This window comes from Bubalus kerabau, chromosome 1 (genome assembly GCF_029407905.1).
Source record: "Bubalus kerabau isolate K-KA32 ecotype Philippines breed swamp buffalo chromosome 1, PCC_UOA_SB_1v2, whole genome shotgun sequence".
In the NCBI taxonomy this organism is placed as follows: domain Eukaryota; kingdom Metazoa; phylum Chordata; class Mammalia; order Artiodactyla; family Bovidae; genus Bubalus; species Bubalus kerabau.
In genome coordinates, this window is record NC_073624.1 from 99,796,512 (window position 1) to 99,813,605 (window position 17,094).

A 17,094-nucleotide genomic window follows, 5' to 3' on the forward strand; every position below is an offset into this window, starting at 1 on the left:
TGCCTTCTAAGAGCTTTAATAAAAGCAGACACATAATAAACACAGACAAGATTTGAGATGAATTCAAGAACTGACAGTGCTAAAGTAAATATGGGATTATGAAAAACGATGACTAAAGAGGGACTTTGTAGGCCTAAACTAGAGTATTCATATTTACTATCCCAGGAGTCTGAAGCTATGGGTCACACAACCAGTTCTGAGGCTTACTAACTTGTGCGGTTCTAACTCGGTTAGGTCTTTCTCTCACAGAGCCTGAACTGTGGGGTTCTCATCGCACTGCTGGGCTTCCCTGGTGGCTCAGCTGGTAAAGAATCCACCTGCAATGTGAGAGACCTGGGTTCGATCCCTGGGTTGGGAAGACACCTGGGAGAAGGGAAAGGCTACCCACTCCAGTGCTCTGGTCTGGAGAATTCCATGGACTGTACAGTCCACGGGGTTGCAAAGAATCGGAGGCGACTGAGCGGCTTTCACTTCGCTTCATCGCAGTGCTAGGGGACGGAGCAGCACCACCGGCTCGCCCAGTTCTGCAGCAGCATGAACAATGTTCTCTAGGTGCCACAGCTAGCTACTCGGCCATCATACTGGCCTGAACTTCACTCATTTTTCTATTTAGAAACTCCAATCTGTGGGGAGTAGTGCATTTGTGAAGGTTATGTACCGGCATGAATTCCAATGGGAAGCTGGTTAAACTTCTCAAGTTATAAAAACTTGTACCTTCTGGGAATGAGAAGATGTACTTATTTAATCTTAACACCACAGTTTTTAAGGCTAGAAGAAATTCTGAAACGTATTAGTAGTACGTATCACTGTTATCACCATCGTCATCACCAACATTTACAGAAGAGATTAAGGAAATTTAAACAATTTCCCCAAAGCCCACCATTGGTGCTAAAGCCCCTAATTCTTGGTCCAGTGCTTTTCCCATTCAAAACAATATCCTATTTCTTCTAATATTATTACCCCCACCACACTTCCCTGCCAGCTCTGAGTCAAAGTCCCAGTGACTTTAAACTTGGTATGATGACACCTCCCCCTCTGATGAAACCTGACCAACTGCATATACTGTTAGGCAGGAGCCTGGTGTTACTGCTATTTACACAGGTCTTCCTTTTTGATCCACACCCATTTCTAACATTTAGGATAGGCAACTCACTGTGTTGGGGAAGTTGGTGGACACAGGGAGGAGGTGAAATAAAATCTCTGATGATTCCAGGCAGAGGCTAAATTTTGGAGGGAAAGTCATAAGACTGTACACAGAACTGTGTTTCGCTTCCTTACTTTAGGTTTTGGTTGGATTTGGCTTTGTCACAATGATATAGCTATTTCTGAAATTGTAAATAACATTAAAGAAGGTGTAAAACTGTTATCTCCTCAAAGGCAAGTGGGGGCAGGGGCGTCTGCAGGTGGAGAATGGTTGGAAAACAAAGGCCCAGGCTCTTCTCACTTCACCTGCTTCGCTGTGGAGCCTTCAGGTTGGTCTCTCTGCTTTGTCTCCTCCAGCCACTTTGCACACTGCTTTTTGGAGCTCATTCTTCAACAATTTTTAACCTTATGTCCCTGCATGAGGACTCAGTGGCTTATTGCTCTCTGCAGTTTCCTGGCTGGATCCCTGTGGCTTCCAAGGCAGTTGCTAAAATTCTGGAAGCCAGCTAGGCTGAGGCAGCCTGTTGGCTTGGGTCTGAATGTGGCCATTAACTTGCCAAGTGCCCTGAATGTGTTATGGAACTTCCCTATATTTGTCCTGTGATATGGGATTAAATGTAACTTCTCTGCATGACTCACTGGCAGGAGAAAATGCACGCAAAACTCCTTTGCTGTGAAACATTGGGCGTGTCTATCTTCCTGAGTGGGCAGGGGTTATGTCCCAAGCTGACATCTAACACTATCTTGAAAACAGACCAGGTTCTCAACAGATGTGTACTGAATAAGGACTTACTGCCCAGAACCCCCTACTGACAAGACCTCAGACGGCTATAAACATGCAATCCCACATCCCTCAGGGCTTCACACACTGTGGGTGCTCAATTGAGATTTTGTGAAGCAATGAATCAATGAATGAAAGCAAATCTTACTTCAGCTGGGCAGCCCTTTCTGATCATGATATTGACTGAGCGCTGACTCTCTACCAACTATTCTTTCAAGAGCTACCAACATCCATTAGCTCACTGAAATCCTCACAACAAAGAAGGGAAACTGCAGTGTGGGGAGACTGCTGACCAAGGCCCCAGGTGGAGCTGGGAAGGGAGCCTGGCAGGCAGCTCGGGCACACCCTCCTAACCACGGGGGAGCCTCCTTGTTCAGGCGGCCTCTGCCTCCAAGCCTTTTCTCATGCTGTGCTTTTCATTCGGGATGTCCTTCCACTGACCTAACATCCTTCTATTCTTCGCCAGAGTCCCCCCTCCAGTCCCACGGGCCACAGGGAACCCTTCCGGGGTACTCCAGCATTGGGCTTGCTTTCGGATTCAGACCACAGGTCTGCTTACTGTGGTGGAGCTTCTCAACTCGAGGGAAAGACTTATCCAGAACAGCGAGTCTCTATCCTCCAATCCTGTGCAGCACAAAGTGTGTTACATAACAGATTCTCAGTCAACACTGACAGTCTGACTGCCCAGCTCAGTGAGGGTGGGAACAGCTGATGCCGAGTGTTTACCAGATTCCAGACCTTGAGCTTGAAGATGGAAATGGCAGCCCACTCCAGTATTCTTGCCTGGAAAATCCCATTGACAGAGGAGCCTGGCAGGCTACAGTCCATGAGTTCGCAAGAGTTGGACATGACTTAGCAACCACCACCACCACCAGATCTTGAGCTAAGCTCTTCACTTGGACTTCAGTCTTATAAGATACACAGTTACCCCAATTTAGAGTCACCTTGTGGTCTGATCAAGCTGGAGTCTGTGTGACTCCACAGGATGCTCTCTGATTCACATCTGCTGTCACCTTGGCCACAAGCAAATGCAATTCCTGCCACCCTTCTATTAGCCACAGTTGGACAAGTTACAAGGTAGCAAGGATGTTGGGTTTGTAAAGGAAGCAGTTATTTACCTGCAAGAGTCAGCTTTCCTTCATAGAGAAGGTGTCTGTTGGTTGGTGACAGGATGTTTTCTGCCATGTGTTCTTTAAAAATGTGTTTCAGGCACTGGGAAAACAAGAGAGACGATCAAAGAGATGTTAGTGATTAGAAGACAGCATGTTCCAGGAGCTGGGGCAATGCAACTCTGTCTACAAAGCTGGAGACATTTGGAAATGCCAGTAAGTGGGCATGTGGCTGGGGAAGAATGGGCAAACCTCTAAGAAGGACCAGCCTGGGAACGGTGTGATGAGACCAGCCACCCCACCACACACAATACCATGTGGATGAAGGCTTTACATCTGCGAGACTTATAATTCTGGTGGGTTGGCAGCTGGGGACTATGTAATAAGATTAGCGTACTTCCACTCAAATGCCAAACTTCTGGAAAGGGATGTATGTTCTAACTGACCCCTTTTGTACCTCTGGAATGAAAAACCTTTTATCTCGATCCCAAAGTGGAGGCCACACTACAATCTCCTGTAGATGTCTGAACTTCTGAAAATTGTCAAGCCACTTCACTTTTCCTTCAAGATCCTCTAAAAGACAAGACACATACAATATATTTTTAAATGTATGAGACATTACAGCATAAAATTTAACCAAGATCCATAGAAATCATTCAGACACTGAACCCCTGGAAGTTCATTTAACATTATTTCTGTTTGAACACCTTAGAAAAACTCACTAATTTGAAATCAGCCTCTTGCAGAGAAAATGAATTTGAACAAAAACTTTTAAAAAAGGGAAAAAACTCCTAATTGAGTGGTCATTTTAAATATGAAAGAAAAAAGATATCATTTCTGTACAGCTGGTAATTATCAATTTGAATTGTTCCTTTTTGATGCTCCCTAGGAAATCTTTTATGGACACCTATCACGGATTTCTTTATTTGGATTTGACTATACATAGCTACCCAAATAGACTTAAATTATTACAGGGCTTGCTCTTTTATCCCCTAATTTCAGTTCTAAATATTGCAGTTGGCATTATATTTAGATTGGCCCTCGATTTCAGTGACCTAAAAAAAAAAATGACGGTGGTAATTTATCCTCCGGAAAGGCTTTTCATGCTGTTTACTTCCATTTGCTTTGTGTATGGGTTCAGTATGGATATTAAAAACAAAGTGCCTTCATCATCTGGGAAGTAGAAGTTTTCCTGCCTGAACTCACATCTGAAAACCTTGGAGACGGAGCCACGGCCTGCGTGACCCCTTAGGAGTTAAGAGTTCTCACATGGTTGGCCAGGATGTGAGTGGAGCCCATTGTTTTGGGTGTGTTTGATTTACATTGCAAACTCAAAGTCAAATCCACATTTCCGAGAGCCAGTGACCTCAAGCCAATGGAATTACCTCCTAGGATGGAAGCCCAGCTGGTTCCCAGGAGCCACAGGGCCCCCCAACTCTTTGACTAAAGCTGACACTGGAGCTCTGGGTCCCTCATCTCAGGGACTTACGGATTGCCTTTTCCACCTTTTCCTTGATGGAGTAGATCATTATTTTCTCCGTAGAGTCTGTACTCCTTTTCCAGATATTCTTCAGCAACAAGGGGTATCGAGTCAGCCTGTGCAGCGGGGCCACGAGCAGCTCAGGCAGGTGAAGGCGCCTGCACTGGTCATGTTGCTCACACCACTGGGGAAGGCAAAACCAGGCCCATCAGAACACCGCTTCTCCTATCGGGGCACTGAGGAATCTGGACATAAGCAAACCTTAAGAAGTCTCACTCAGTAATGACAGAACACACCTGTGAGCTTGCTGGGAAAAAGTATAAGGACCGAATATTCATTGGAAGGACTAGATCTTGCTTTTGAAAATCCCATATTAAACCGTCTTAGCAAGCATTTATCTACTAGTACTGAATTCAGAATCTCAAATGGGTTTACTTTTTGCAATGTGCTTACAAAGTATTATACACACATTCCAGCCTTGTTCACCCTTCTGACCGACTGTGGTTTTCCCTTTTCCTCCTCCTGGGCCCTCAGGGTTGATGTCTGGGTTTGCCAACTCTGTTACCTCCTTTGCTGCAGTGCAGTTAGGAAAACTGAGAATCAGCACTGGATGGGGAGAAAGTAAAAGGAAGGAGTTTTGCTTGTTGGGTGAGTTCCTTAACTCGCCTCTGTTGGAGGGAATCAGGATAATGAGAAAATGAGGGTGAAGAGGCTAAACTGATCTACATCATATAGAAGAGAGATGAGAAGAAAAAAGACACAGACGGTTGTCAACAGGGAGAGTTTGTTCAAGGAGGCGGCTGCCAGGTGTACATGCAATGGGGAAGACATGAAAGGAAATTTTAGTAAGTACTGCTACAAATCAGCAGAAGGCAATGGCACCCCACTCCAGTACTGTTGCCTGGAAAATCCCATGGATGGAGGAGCCTGGTAGGCTGCAGTACATGGGGTTGCTAAGAGTCAGACACGACTGAGTGACTTCACTTTCACTTTCCACTTTCATGCATTGGAGAAGGAAATGGCAACCCACTCCAGTGTTCTTGCCTGGAGAATCCCATGGAGGGAGAAGCCTGGTAGGCTGCAGTCCATGGGGTCACACAGAGTCGGACACGACTGAAGCGACTTGGCAGGCAGCTACAAGTCAGGCCTTACAAATGGCTGAGACAAGAAGTGAAAGGCAAAGGAGAAAAGGAATGCAGAGCTCCAAAGAACAGCAAGGAGAGAGAACAGTCTTTCTAAGTGAACAATGAAAAGAAATAGAGGAAAACAACAGAATGGGAAAAGACTAGAGATCTCTTCAAGAAAACCAAAGATACCAAGGGAACGTTTCATGCAAAGATGGTAACAATAAAGGACAGAAACGGTATGGGACCTAACGGAAGCTGATGATAGTAAGAGGTAGTAAGAATACACAGAAGAACTGTATCAAAAAGGTCTTAATGACCCAAATAATCAAGATGGTGTGATCACTAACCTACAGCTAGACATTCTGGAGTGTGAAGTCAAGTGGGCCTTAGGAAGCATTACTAGGAACAAAGCTCATGGAGGTGATAGAATTCTGGCTGAACTACTTAGAATCCCAAAAGATGATGTTGTTAAAGAGCTGCACTCAATATGACAGCAAATTTGGAAAACTCAGCAGTGGCTGCATGACTGGAAAAGGTGTTTTATTCCAATTCCAAAGAAAGGCAATGCCAAAGAATGTTCAAAGTACTGCACAACTGCACTCATTTCACATGCTAGCAAGGTAATGCTCAAAATCCTTCAAGCTAGGCTTCAATAGTACGTGAACCAAGAACTTCCAGATGCTAAAGCTGGATTCAGAAAAGGCAGAGGAACCAGAGATCAAACTGCCAACATTTGTTAGATTATAGAGAAAGCAAAGGAATTCCAGAAAAACATCTACTTCTGGTTCATTGATTACACTAAAGCCTTTGACTGTGTTATCACAGCAAACTGGAAAATTCTTAAAGAAATGGGAATACCAGACCACCTTACTTGCCTCCTGAGAAACCTATATGCAGGTCAAGAAGCAACAGTTAGAACCAGACATGGAATAATGGACTGGTTCAAAGCTGGGAAAGGAGTACGTCAAGGCTGTATATTGTCACTCTGCGTGTTTAACTTCTATGCAGAGTACATTATGAGAAATGCTCGGCTGGATGAATCACAAGCTGGAATCAAGACTGCCAGGAGAAATATCAATAATCTCAGATATGCAGATGACACCACCTTAATGGCAGAAAGTGAAGAGGAACTAAAGAGCTTTTTGGTGAAAGTAAAAGAGGAGAGTGAAGAAGTTGGCTTAAAACTCAACACTCAAAAAACGAAGATCAATGGCATCCTGTCCCATCACTTCATGGCAAACAGGTGGAGAAAAAATGCAAACACTGACAGACTATTTTCCTGGGTTCCAAAGTCACTGTGATGGTGACTGCAGCCATGAAATTAAAAGATGCTTGTTCCTAGGGAAAAAAAGCTATGACAAACCTAGACAGCATGTTAAAAAGCAGAGACATCACTTTGTTGACAAAGGTCCAGATGGTCAAAGCTGTGGTTTTTCCAGTAGTCATGTACAGATGTGAGAGCTGGACCACAAAGAAGGCTGAGCACCCAAGAATTGATGCTTTCGAGCTGTGGTGTTGGAGAAGACTCTGAGAGTCCCTTGGACAGCAAGGGGATCCAACCAGTCAATCCTAAAAGAAATAAACCCTGAACATTCATTGGAAGGACTGATGCTGATGCTGAAGCACTAATACTTTGGCCACCTGATGCAAAGAGCTGACTCATTGAAAAAGAACCTGATGCTGGGAAAGATTGAAGGCAGGAGAAGAAGGGGACGACAGAGGATGAGATGGTTGGATGGCATCATTGACTCAACGGACATGATTTGAGCAAACTCTGGGAGATAGTGAAGGACAGGGAAGCCGGCGTGATGCAGTCCATGGGGTTGTGAAGAACTGGACACAACAGAGTGACAACAAGAACACACGTGGAAGCCACAGCCACTACCCACCACCCCATTCTGCTGGCTCCATTCTTTTCTTTGGAAGAGAGCGCTTTCTCTTTCTTCCCCTCTCTTCCCTTCTCCAACTTTCCCCCTTTTCTCTCCTAGCCTCAAGCTTTGCAATTGTTCTTGTCTTCCATACCCTCCTACCCTAACAGCTATATCACATTTTTTCTAAAAACTTCCAGGACTCTTCTTTACGGGAATTCTGCCATGCATCATCTTTCCCACTTCCCCACCTACAGATGGCAGGTCAGAAAAGTGAGGCCAGAGAGGCATGGAGGACGGAGCTCTAGGGGCCAGGCTTTAAGGCTGAGGGACCACCTCCCCTCCCTGCACCTCAGACTCCTCTTCTATAAAATGGGAGCAGGTATTAGATGACTTCGTAGTTCTCATCCAGCTCAAAATGACTGTGATCCTCACTGGGGTTGAAGGGATGAAGGAAGCAGAGACTGCAGCCATGAAAGGGCTAGGAGCAGAAGGAGTGGAGGAAAGAGGTGTGGGAAGGCCGTCGTCATCTGTGGCCTTCAGTTTAGTTCAGTTGCTCTATAGTGTCCGACTCTTTGCGACCCCATGGACTGCAGCATGCCAGGCCGCCCCGTCCATCACCAACTCCCAGAGATTTAGTGGCTGCTTTCTGTGCTGAGTCACTGGCAGCAGCATTCCAGCACTACCTGCTGGTCCTCGTGGGAAGCTGGGGAGCTCCAGTAATTCATTTCTCATCAGCAGTGAGGGATTCCCTCAAAACACACAGCCCCGGGTCACTGCTCCAAATTTCCATGCCGTGGGCGACGGCTCTGGTGGCCAGCACCCACTGGTGTTCAGGGTCAATAGAAAAGCACTGACTCTCCCCCAGATATCAATCAGAAGAGAAATACCAGTGGCAAATAATTTAGACAAAGATCCAGGCAGAGATATAGAAAATATTTATAGTGTTTTGAAAGGTCTCAGAAGAGCAAAAAAAACAACAAAAAAAGATATTGGATGATTCTAAAAGTGAAACTATAACATTTTCTTTCATTTCTCTGTTGGTTTTACTTTTCATGTCTATTAGGGAAAGAAAAGAAACTCTCTATCATGAGAAATTGGATGTAAAAGTCCTTTTCCTGGATGGGTCTAGATGAGTGGAATCTGCTTCAGCTTGATAATAAATAAATTTATATATAGTTGGGAGATCAAGATTGTGGAATAAAAGGACATAGACCTCACCGACTCCCACAAGTACATAAAAAATACATCTACATGTGTACCAGTTCTCACAGAATACCTACTGAATGCTGGTGGAAGAGCTCATACAACCAAAACTGCCAGGAAGATCACCATGCAACAAGGATGGGATGGGACCGGTACTCCTGGGAGGGAGCTGTGAAAGAGGAAAGGTTCCTTGCCCTAGGAACAAACTTTGCTGCCTAGATCAGCCGGAACAGAACGGAAGCTTCAGAGGCTTAAAGAAGAGTGCAGTAATTGGCTTAAGCAGGCAGAAAAGAGAGATCAGCACACCTGGTCTCGGCCACCTTGCTGCACTCCCCAGCTCCATGAACGTGTCTGCGAGTGCGGGTTGGGGCTGGGTGCTGAATCTTGGGTTTCAGCGGACAGATCTGGGGAGAGGATGGGGGTGGCCGTGCAGAGAGAGCCTGAAAGGGCCAGAGTGTGGACTGAGTGGCAACTGAGGCTGTGTGCGAACTTGGGTCTACTACAGAAGCCCTCTTGTTAAGGAGCACCTGAAGGGAGAGGTGGGGCCCCAGCAGAGCAGCCCAACAGAGTGCTCACAGCGGGCAGGGCTCTGTGAACACATGAGTGCCTGCTGTTGCCCCACACATAGGTGGGGCTGAAATCTGAGCCTTATCAGGAGACTTTGCGACTTTAGTGGATTTACGCTGCCGCTGGTGCCTTTGTAAGCTAAGTGACTGTGGGACATCCCAGGAGAGGACTGATGCTCCCATAGCTAGGGCAAGTCCAGAGTCAGCAGCTGCGAGTTTTGCGAGTCCATGTACGTGGAGGTGGTGCCAGGGTCTGTGCTCATCCCGTAGCTCTGAGGGGGTTGAGGAGCATGACTATGGGCAGCTAAGAAAGGTCCTGGGGCCTGACTTCAGGGAATCTGTGCCTGCAGATCTGAGCTGGGGGCTTTACGAGCACAGCACCTGAGGGACATCCAGGCCAATGGCCTGCATTCCCAGGGCTGAGGAGGAGGTGAGGGCCATGCCAACAACCGTGTACCCTGTAAGCACATATGGTGAGTGACAGACACCATGGAGTGCACTTCAGCAGACAGCTCCTGATGAGGAATACTCATGGTTCCTCCCCCAGTAGCTCCAGGACTGCTGAACTCACACCGCAGCTCAGAAACAAGATGATCTGGGGAGCTTCTACTCCAACTGGGGAGCAGACTGTGCTCCCAACAAAGCTGTGACAACCACAGACCAAACAGGAGGCTCTGCTCAACTTCCAGTGCAGGCTCTGGTCACCACAAAAACAATCACACTCCCTGTGAAGGGGATAACAACCAGCATACAGGAGGAAAGAGACAGCAGGCACCCATACTAGATGCAGCCCTCGCACCAAAAACATTAAGACTCAGACGACACAAGGATGCTCCTACATAAAAACAACTCTTCAAGACCATAGAAATTACTGTTTCTCCCAAATCCAGGGGCAAAGAAATAAAACTGAAACCAAGAAGCAGAAGAACTATTTCCAAAAACAGGACAGGAGAAATCTCCAGTAAAACAGAATGCTCTACCAGATTCTGAGTTCAAAAAGAAGATAAGGCTTCCCAGGTGGCTCAGTGGTGAAGAATTCACCTGCAAAAGCAGGAGACATGGTTTGACTCCTGAGCTGGAGTCATGATCACAGAGCCCACGTGCCACATGCTACCGAGCCCTCGTGCTGAAACCACCACACCCACTTGCCCTTGGTAGAGCTCATGTTCTGCAACAAGAGAAGCCACCACAATGAGAAGCCCACGCACCACAACTAGACACTAGCCTCTGGTCAGGGCAATGAACTCAGCACAGCCAAAAATCAGTAACGTTACGAAAAGAAAGTAACAACTGACAAATTAAAAAAGGGCATTGAGAGAAATGCAGATCACTTTAGCAAGGAACTACTAATAGAAACTACAAAGAGAAGCCAATGAAAATGAGAAATGCATATGCTGAGATGAAGGCAAGCGAAAGGCAATAAATAACAAACTGAACAATGCAGCGTTTCCCTGATGGCTCAGCAGTAAAAGAATCTGCCTGCTGATGTAGGAGACATGGGTCTGATCCCTGATCCAGGGAGATTTCACATGCTGTGGATCAACCGAGCCTGTGTACCACGACTAATGAGCCAGCGCTCTAGAGTCTGCACGTCACAACTGCTGAGCCCACACACCTCTATTACAGAAGCCCGCATGCCCTAGAGCCCACGCTCCACAAGAGAAGCCACGGCAATGAGAAATCCGTGCACCACGACTGGAGGGCAGCCCCCACTCACCACAACTGGACAGAAGCCTGTGCAACAACACAGACTCAGCACAGCCATAAATAAATAAATGTATTCAAAGAACAATGTAGGACAAACAACTGATCAATAAGACAGAATAATAATGGAAATCAATTGGAAATGTAGACAGAAAGTCAAATGAAAAAAAGAAAATACATGAGATTTATGGGATAATATAAAGTGAGCTGATCTATAATGTAACCCACCACTGGAAAGAAATAGAAAAAGAACAAATAAAGCCTAAAGTCAGCATAAGGAAGGAAATAATAAAAAGTCAGAGAGGAAGAAATAGAATAGAGATCAAAAAATAGAAAACAAAACAAAACCAATGAAACCAAGAGCTGGTTTTTTGAAAGGGGAAACAAAACTGGGGCTTCCCTGGAGGCTCAGTGGTAAAGAATCTGCCTGCAATGCAGAAGATGTGCATCTGATCCCTGGTCAGGAAGATTCCCCTAGAGAAGAAAATGGCAGCCCACTCCAGTATTCTTGCCTGGGAAATCCCATGGACAGAGGAGTCTGGAAGGCTATCGTCCACAGGGTGGCAAAAGAGTCAGACATGATTTAATGACTAAAAGAACAGCGATGAAACAAAATTCACAAACCTCTGGCCAGGTTCACCAAGAAGAAATGAAAGGACCCAAATAAAGCAAGAAATGAAAGAGGAAGCACAACAACTGATTTTGCAGAAGTACAAAAATCTGTGAGAGACTACTACAAAGAATTATATGCCAACAAGTTGGACAACCTAGAAGAAATGGACAAGTTTTTAGGGACAGACAGCCCACCAAAACAGAATCAAGAAGAGATAAATAATTTAAACAGATTGATCACTAGAAGTGAAATAGAATCTCTAATAATAATAATAAAGCTCCCCGACTTCCCTAATGGTCCAGTGGTTAAGAATCTGCCTGCTAACGCAGGGACATGAGTTTGAAATCTGGTCTGAGAAGATTCCACATGCCTCAGAGCAACTAAGAGCATGCATGTGTTTGCTGAAACTAAAAACAAAACAACCCCCTGCAAACAAAAGTCTAGGATCCAATGAGTTTGCTGGGGAATCCTACCAAACATACAATGAACTTATATCAATCCTTTTCAAAGTCTTCTTTAAGACTGAAGAGTAGGGGATTCCCCAAAGTCATTCTATGAAGCTACCATAACTCTGATACCAAAACCAGAAAAAGACACTATGAAAAAAGAAAATTATAGGTCACTATCTTTGATGAATACAAATATAAAAATTCTCAACTAAATTCAGCAAACCAAATACAACCGCAAGTAAAAAGGATGATAATATACACGATCAAGCTGGATTCAACCTAGAGTCACAAGGACAGTTCAACATAAGCATTACACCACATCAACAAAAGAAAAGACAAAAAAAACCCATGATCATCTCAACAAATGCACAAAACACATTGGATAAAATGTAACATCCATTTATTATTTAAAAAAAAAAAAAAAAAAAAACTCTCCAGAAAGTGGGCACAGAGGAAACCTACCTCAACATAATAAAGGCCATATATTATAAACCCACAGCTAACATCATTCGCAAAAGTGAAAAGCTGAAAGCGTTTCCTCTAAGATCAGGAACAAGTCAAGGATGTCCATTCTTGCCACTTTTATTCAACCTTAGTTTTAGAAGTCCTAGTCATGGTAATCAGAAAAGAAGCAGAAATAAAAGGGATTCAAATTGGAAAAGAAGTAAAAATGTCACTGTTTGCAGATGACAGGATACAATATATAGAAAATCCTAAAGATGTTACCACAAAAATGCTTAGAGTTTACCAATGAATTTGGTAAAACTGCAGGACACAAAATTAATACACAGAAATCTGTTGCATTTTCATAAACTAACAAAAGACCAGAAAGAGAAATTAGAGAAACAATCTCATTTACCATTGCATTGAAAAGAATAAAATACCTAGGAATAAACCTACCTAAAGAGCCAAAAGACCTGTATTCTGAAAACTATAAAATGCTGATATAGGAAATCAAAGATGACATAAACAGATGGAAAGATACACTGTGTTCTTGGACTGGAAGAAGCAATATTGTCAAAATGACTATATGACCCCAAAGCAATCTATGGATTCAGTGCAATCTCTATCAAATTACCAGTGGCATTTTTTATAGAACTAGAACAAAAAATTTTATAATTTGTATGGAAACACAAAAGATCTCAAATGGCCAAAACAATCTTGATAAAGAAAAATGGAACTGGAAGAATCAGACTCCCTAACTGAAGACTATACTACAAAGCTACAGTCATCAAAACAGTATGGTAGTAGCACAAAAACAAATACATCGATTAATGGAGCATGATAGAAAGCCCAGAAACAAACCCATGCACCTATGGTCAATTACTCTTTGACAAAGGAGGCAAGAGTATACAATAGAGAAAACAGTCTGTTCAGCAAATGGTGTTGGGAAAGCTGGACAGCTACATGTAAATCAATGAGGTTAGCACACTCCCTTACACCCTACACAAAAATAAACTTGAAATGGCTTAATGACTTAAATATAAGGGGAAAAAAAAGTAAATATAAGACAGGACACCATAAAAATCCTAAATGGGGAACATAGGAAAAACATTTGCTGATATAAACTGTAACAATGTTTTCTTAGGTCAAGTCTCCCAATGCAACAGAAATAAAAACAACAATAAACCAATGGGACCTTATCAAACTTATAAGCTTTGATAACCAAAAAGGTCCTACTGTGCAGCATAGGACACTATATTCAATATCTCATAATAAATTATAATAGAAAAGAATATGAAAAAGTGTTATATATATGTAAAACTGAATCACTTTGCTGCACACCAGAAATACAACATTGTAAATTAACTATATATAATAAGCAAAAAGTAAATTTACACATAAATCTTATAATTTATAAGATTATATTGATATAATTTACACATAAATCATTAAAAATCCAATGTGTTCAGGGGAAGAGTGAAATGGATTGAGGGGCCCAAATAAAACCTTGTTCTCCTCATTAACCTGTCTTGGTGGGATGCAACCATGGTCTTGGACACCCATTATTCTTGGGAACTTGGGAAATTTCCTCAAGTCCTCTAAACCTCATCTGTGAAATGAGGATAACAAGAGTTGCCCTAACTGGGTGATGAGGGACTTTGAGGAGATAATCCACGCACAGTGCTAACAGCGACGCCTGACATGTCCTGAATGTTCAGGCCACAGCAGATCTGTCAGCAACTGCTAATCGAGCCAAGACTAAGACACCTGGTACCAAGTTCCCAGGGTCTTCTTTTCTGACTTTTTTTTTTAGCTGTGTTGGAGTGTCTTTTTTTGGGTATCTTTGTTACACTGTGGGGGCTTTCTCCAGTTGCGGCAAGCAAGGGCTAGTCTCTAGTTGCTGTGCGTGGGCTTCTCATTGGGGTGGCTTCTCTTGTGGAGCACGGGCTCCAGGGAGCTTGGGCTTAGTTGCCCTCTGGCATGTGGGCTTAGCTGCCCTGTGGCAGGTGGGATCTTCCCAGTTCAGGGATCAAACCTACGTCCCCGGCATTGGCAGGCAGATTTTTAACCACTGGACCACTAAGGAAGTCCCCCCATGTCTTTCTCTGCATCACTTTGACTGAGTTTGAGAAAGTGAGGGAAATTCTACTCTTGTCAATGCCCATAAAGATAATGTACAGATATTTACAAAAACCGGCCCCACATGGTGTAGAGAGTAAATTCACCCCAGTGCAACCAGAGCCCAATTCCAGGCAGTCCATAAAATGACAAAGACGTTAAGTGAAAGTGTGTTAGCTGCTCAATTGTGTCTGACTCTGTGACTCCATGGACTGTAGCCCACCAGGCTCCTCTCTCCATGGAATTCTCCAGGCAAGAATACTGAAGTGAGTGTCCATTCCCTTCCCCAAGGGATCTTCCTGACTCAGGGAATGAACCTGGGTCTCCTGCACTGCAGGCAGATTCTTTATTGTCTGAGCCACCAGGGAAGCCCACAGAGATGTTAAGTTTTCCAACAACGTTTACGTCAAAGCCTAGGAGAACCGAGGAGCCTGGTAGGCTACAGTCCATGGGGTCGCAAAGAATCGGACACGACTGAGCGACTTCATTTTCACTTTCCTGCCCTGAACAAACTTTAAGCAAGTTGCTGAATTCTTCTAAGCTCCTGAAAAATGAGGATAACATCAAATCCTACAGGGTTTATTGGGCAGACAGAGAAATCAGAGATGATCAGCATGCAGCATAGTGCCCGGCCATAGGCAAAGCTTGCGAACTAGTCACTTTTAGTATTATCATTTTTGTATTTGTATCATTATTATTGTATGTATAATCATTATACATGATTATTATTAATTATCTGTGATGAAGTTTTGTTCTGTGCTCTGGGGCTGTGGAAGGCAGATTTACCTCCAAGCCCTCCCAAAGCCTTTCCCTGACCCTTCAACCTTGGTTTCATGATGCTAAGGGTTCCTTTGCAACAGGAAGTAGCCCTGAGGAGTTGTAAATAGCCCTGGGCATAAAGTGCATTGGAGTATTTTGCCTGAAGACCTTGATCCAGGTTCTTTTATTGCCACCTATTGATCATGTGATCTTACAAAGGTCACATAACCTTTCTGAGTCTCAGGGACATGTGGGGACACAATGTAATCAACTTCATAGATTTGTGGTAAGATTTAAAAGAGAAAGTTTGAGAAAGTGCTTGGCAAAGCATGATGCTTATAGAAGTATTACATGTTATCATCACAACAGTGCATCCTCCATTCTTTTTCCTAAATATCTTTGGATGCTATATATATCTCATACATGTAAACTTCGGTGTTGCAATTGTTAAGGGATTTTCCACAGTTATTTGAAAATGGTGTCTGAACCTTGTGCTAGCTTGGGAGGGAGAGGAATGAACCTGGATCCTCCCCAGTCTGGGGAGGAGTCTGGAAGACTCGGCCAACGAGGCTCAGGTAAGTAGTCTCATCCAACCATTTCCAGGGACAAGTTTTGCAACAAGATTATCCATGAAATCTAATAAGCTTTCAGGTTTTGGTTTGAGTAGCAAAGAAAACACTGAAAGGCTAAAGCTACTAAAATAGGGCCATGGCTCTTCCCAACATCATTCATGCCACGCCCAGGTTTCCTGGCACATTCTGGCCATGGCAAAGATGCTCTGATTCACAGCTAAAAGTTACTGGGAGCTCTGTGTGGTGGCTGTTCCTCCTACGGCTCTGAGATGATGCTCTGGTAGGTGCTTCTTGTAGCTGCATGGGTTTCTGGAAAGGCATGGACCATTTTCTTGGGTCATAAAAAGAGCTGTGGCATCATATTGAAAGGCACATTTCACTAAAGATATGTCAAAATAAAACCCCCAAAAAACCAGCGGGGGCAGGGGAGTGGGTGGTGGTCAAAAGAAGTAGTGAAGTCAAGGAAAATGAACAGTTTTGCTTATTTGCAAACACTGAAGGTCCCGAGCACAAATCTCCTGTTCTGAAATGGGTGAATTTAACTCAGATGACCATTATATCCACTACTGTGGGCAAGAATCCCTTACAAGAAATGGAGTAGCCATCACAGTCAACAAGAGTCCAAAATGCAGTACTTGGATGCAATCTCAAAAATGACAGAATGATTTCTGTTCGTTTCCAAGCCAAACCACTCAGTGTCACAGTAAGCCAAGTCTATGCCCTGACCAGTTCTGCTGAAAAGCTGAAGGTGAACGGTTCTGTGAAGACCTACAAGACCTTCCAGAACTAACACCCCAATAAGATGTCCTCTTCATTATAGGGGACTGGAATGTAAAAGTAGGGTCAAGAAACACCTGGAGTAACAGGCAAATTTGGCCTTGGAGTACAAAATGAAGCAGGTCAAAGGCTAGCAGAGCCTTGCCAAGAGAACACACTGATCATAGCAAACACCCTCTTCCAACAACACAAGAGAAGATTCTACACATGGACATCACCAATGGTCAATACTGAAATCTGATTATATTCTTTGCAGCCAAAGATGGAGAAGCTCTATACAGTCAGCAAAAACAAGACTAGGAGCTGACTGTGACTCAGATCACAAACTCCTTACTGCCAAATTCAGACTTAAATTGAAGAAAGTAGGGAAAACCACTA

General features: G+C 43.9%; 1 protein-coding gene across 2 annotated transcripts in view; it reads right to left on the reverse strand.

The window, feature by feature from the left end:
• Positions 1–17,094, reverse strand: part of PLEKHG7 (pleckstrin homology and RhoGEF domain containing G7) — an 86,127-nt gene that overhangs the window by 12,491 nt on the left and 56,542 nt on the right. For both annotated transcript variants that reach the window (XM_055585732.1, XM_055585721.1), the window contains exons 10-12: positions 4,523–4,697; positions 3,491–3,606; positions 3,043–3,136 (exon numbers count right to left, since the gene is read on the reverse strand). In XM_055585732.1, the coding sequence (XP_055441707.1) occupies positions 3,043–3,136; positions 3,491–3,606; positions 4,523–4,697 (385 nt within the window). The remainder of the gene's footprint in view (positions 1–3,042; positions 3,137–3,490; positions 3,607–4,522; positions 4,698–17,094) is intronic.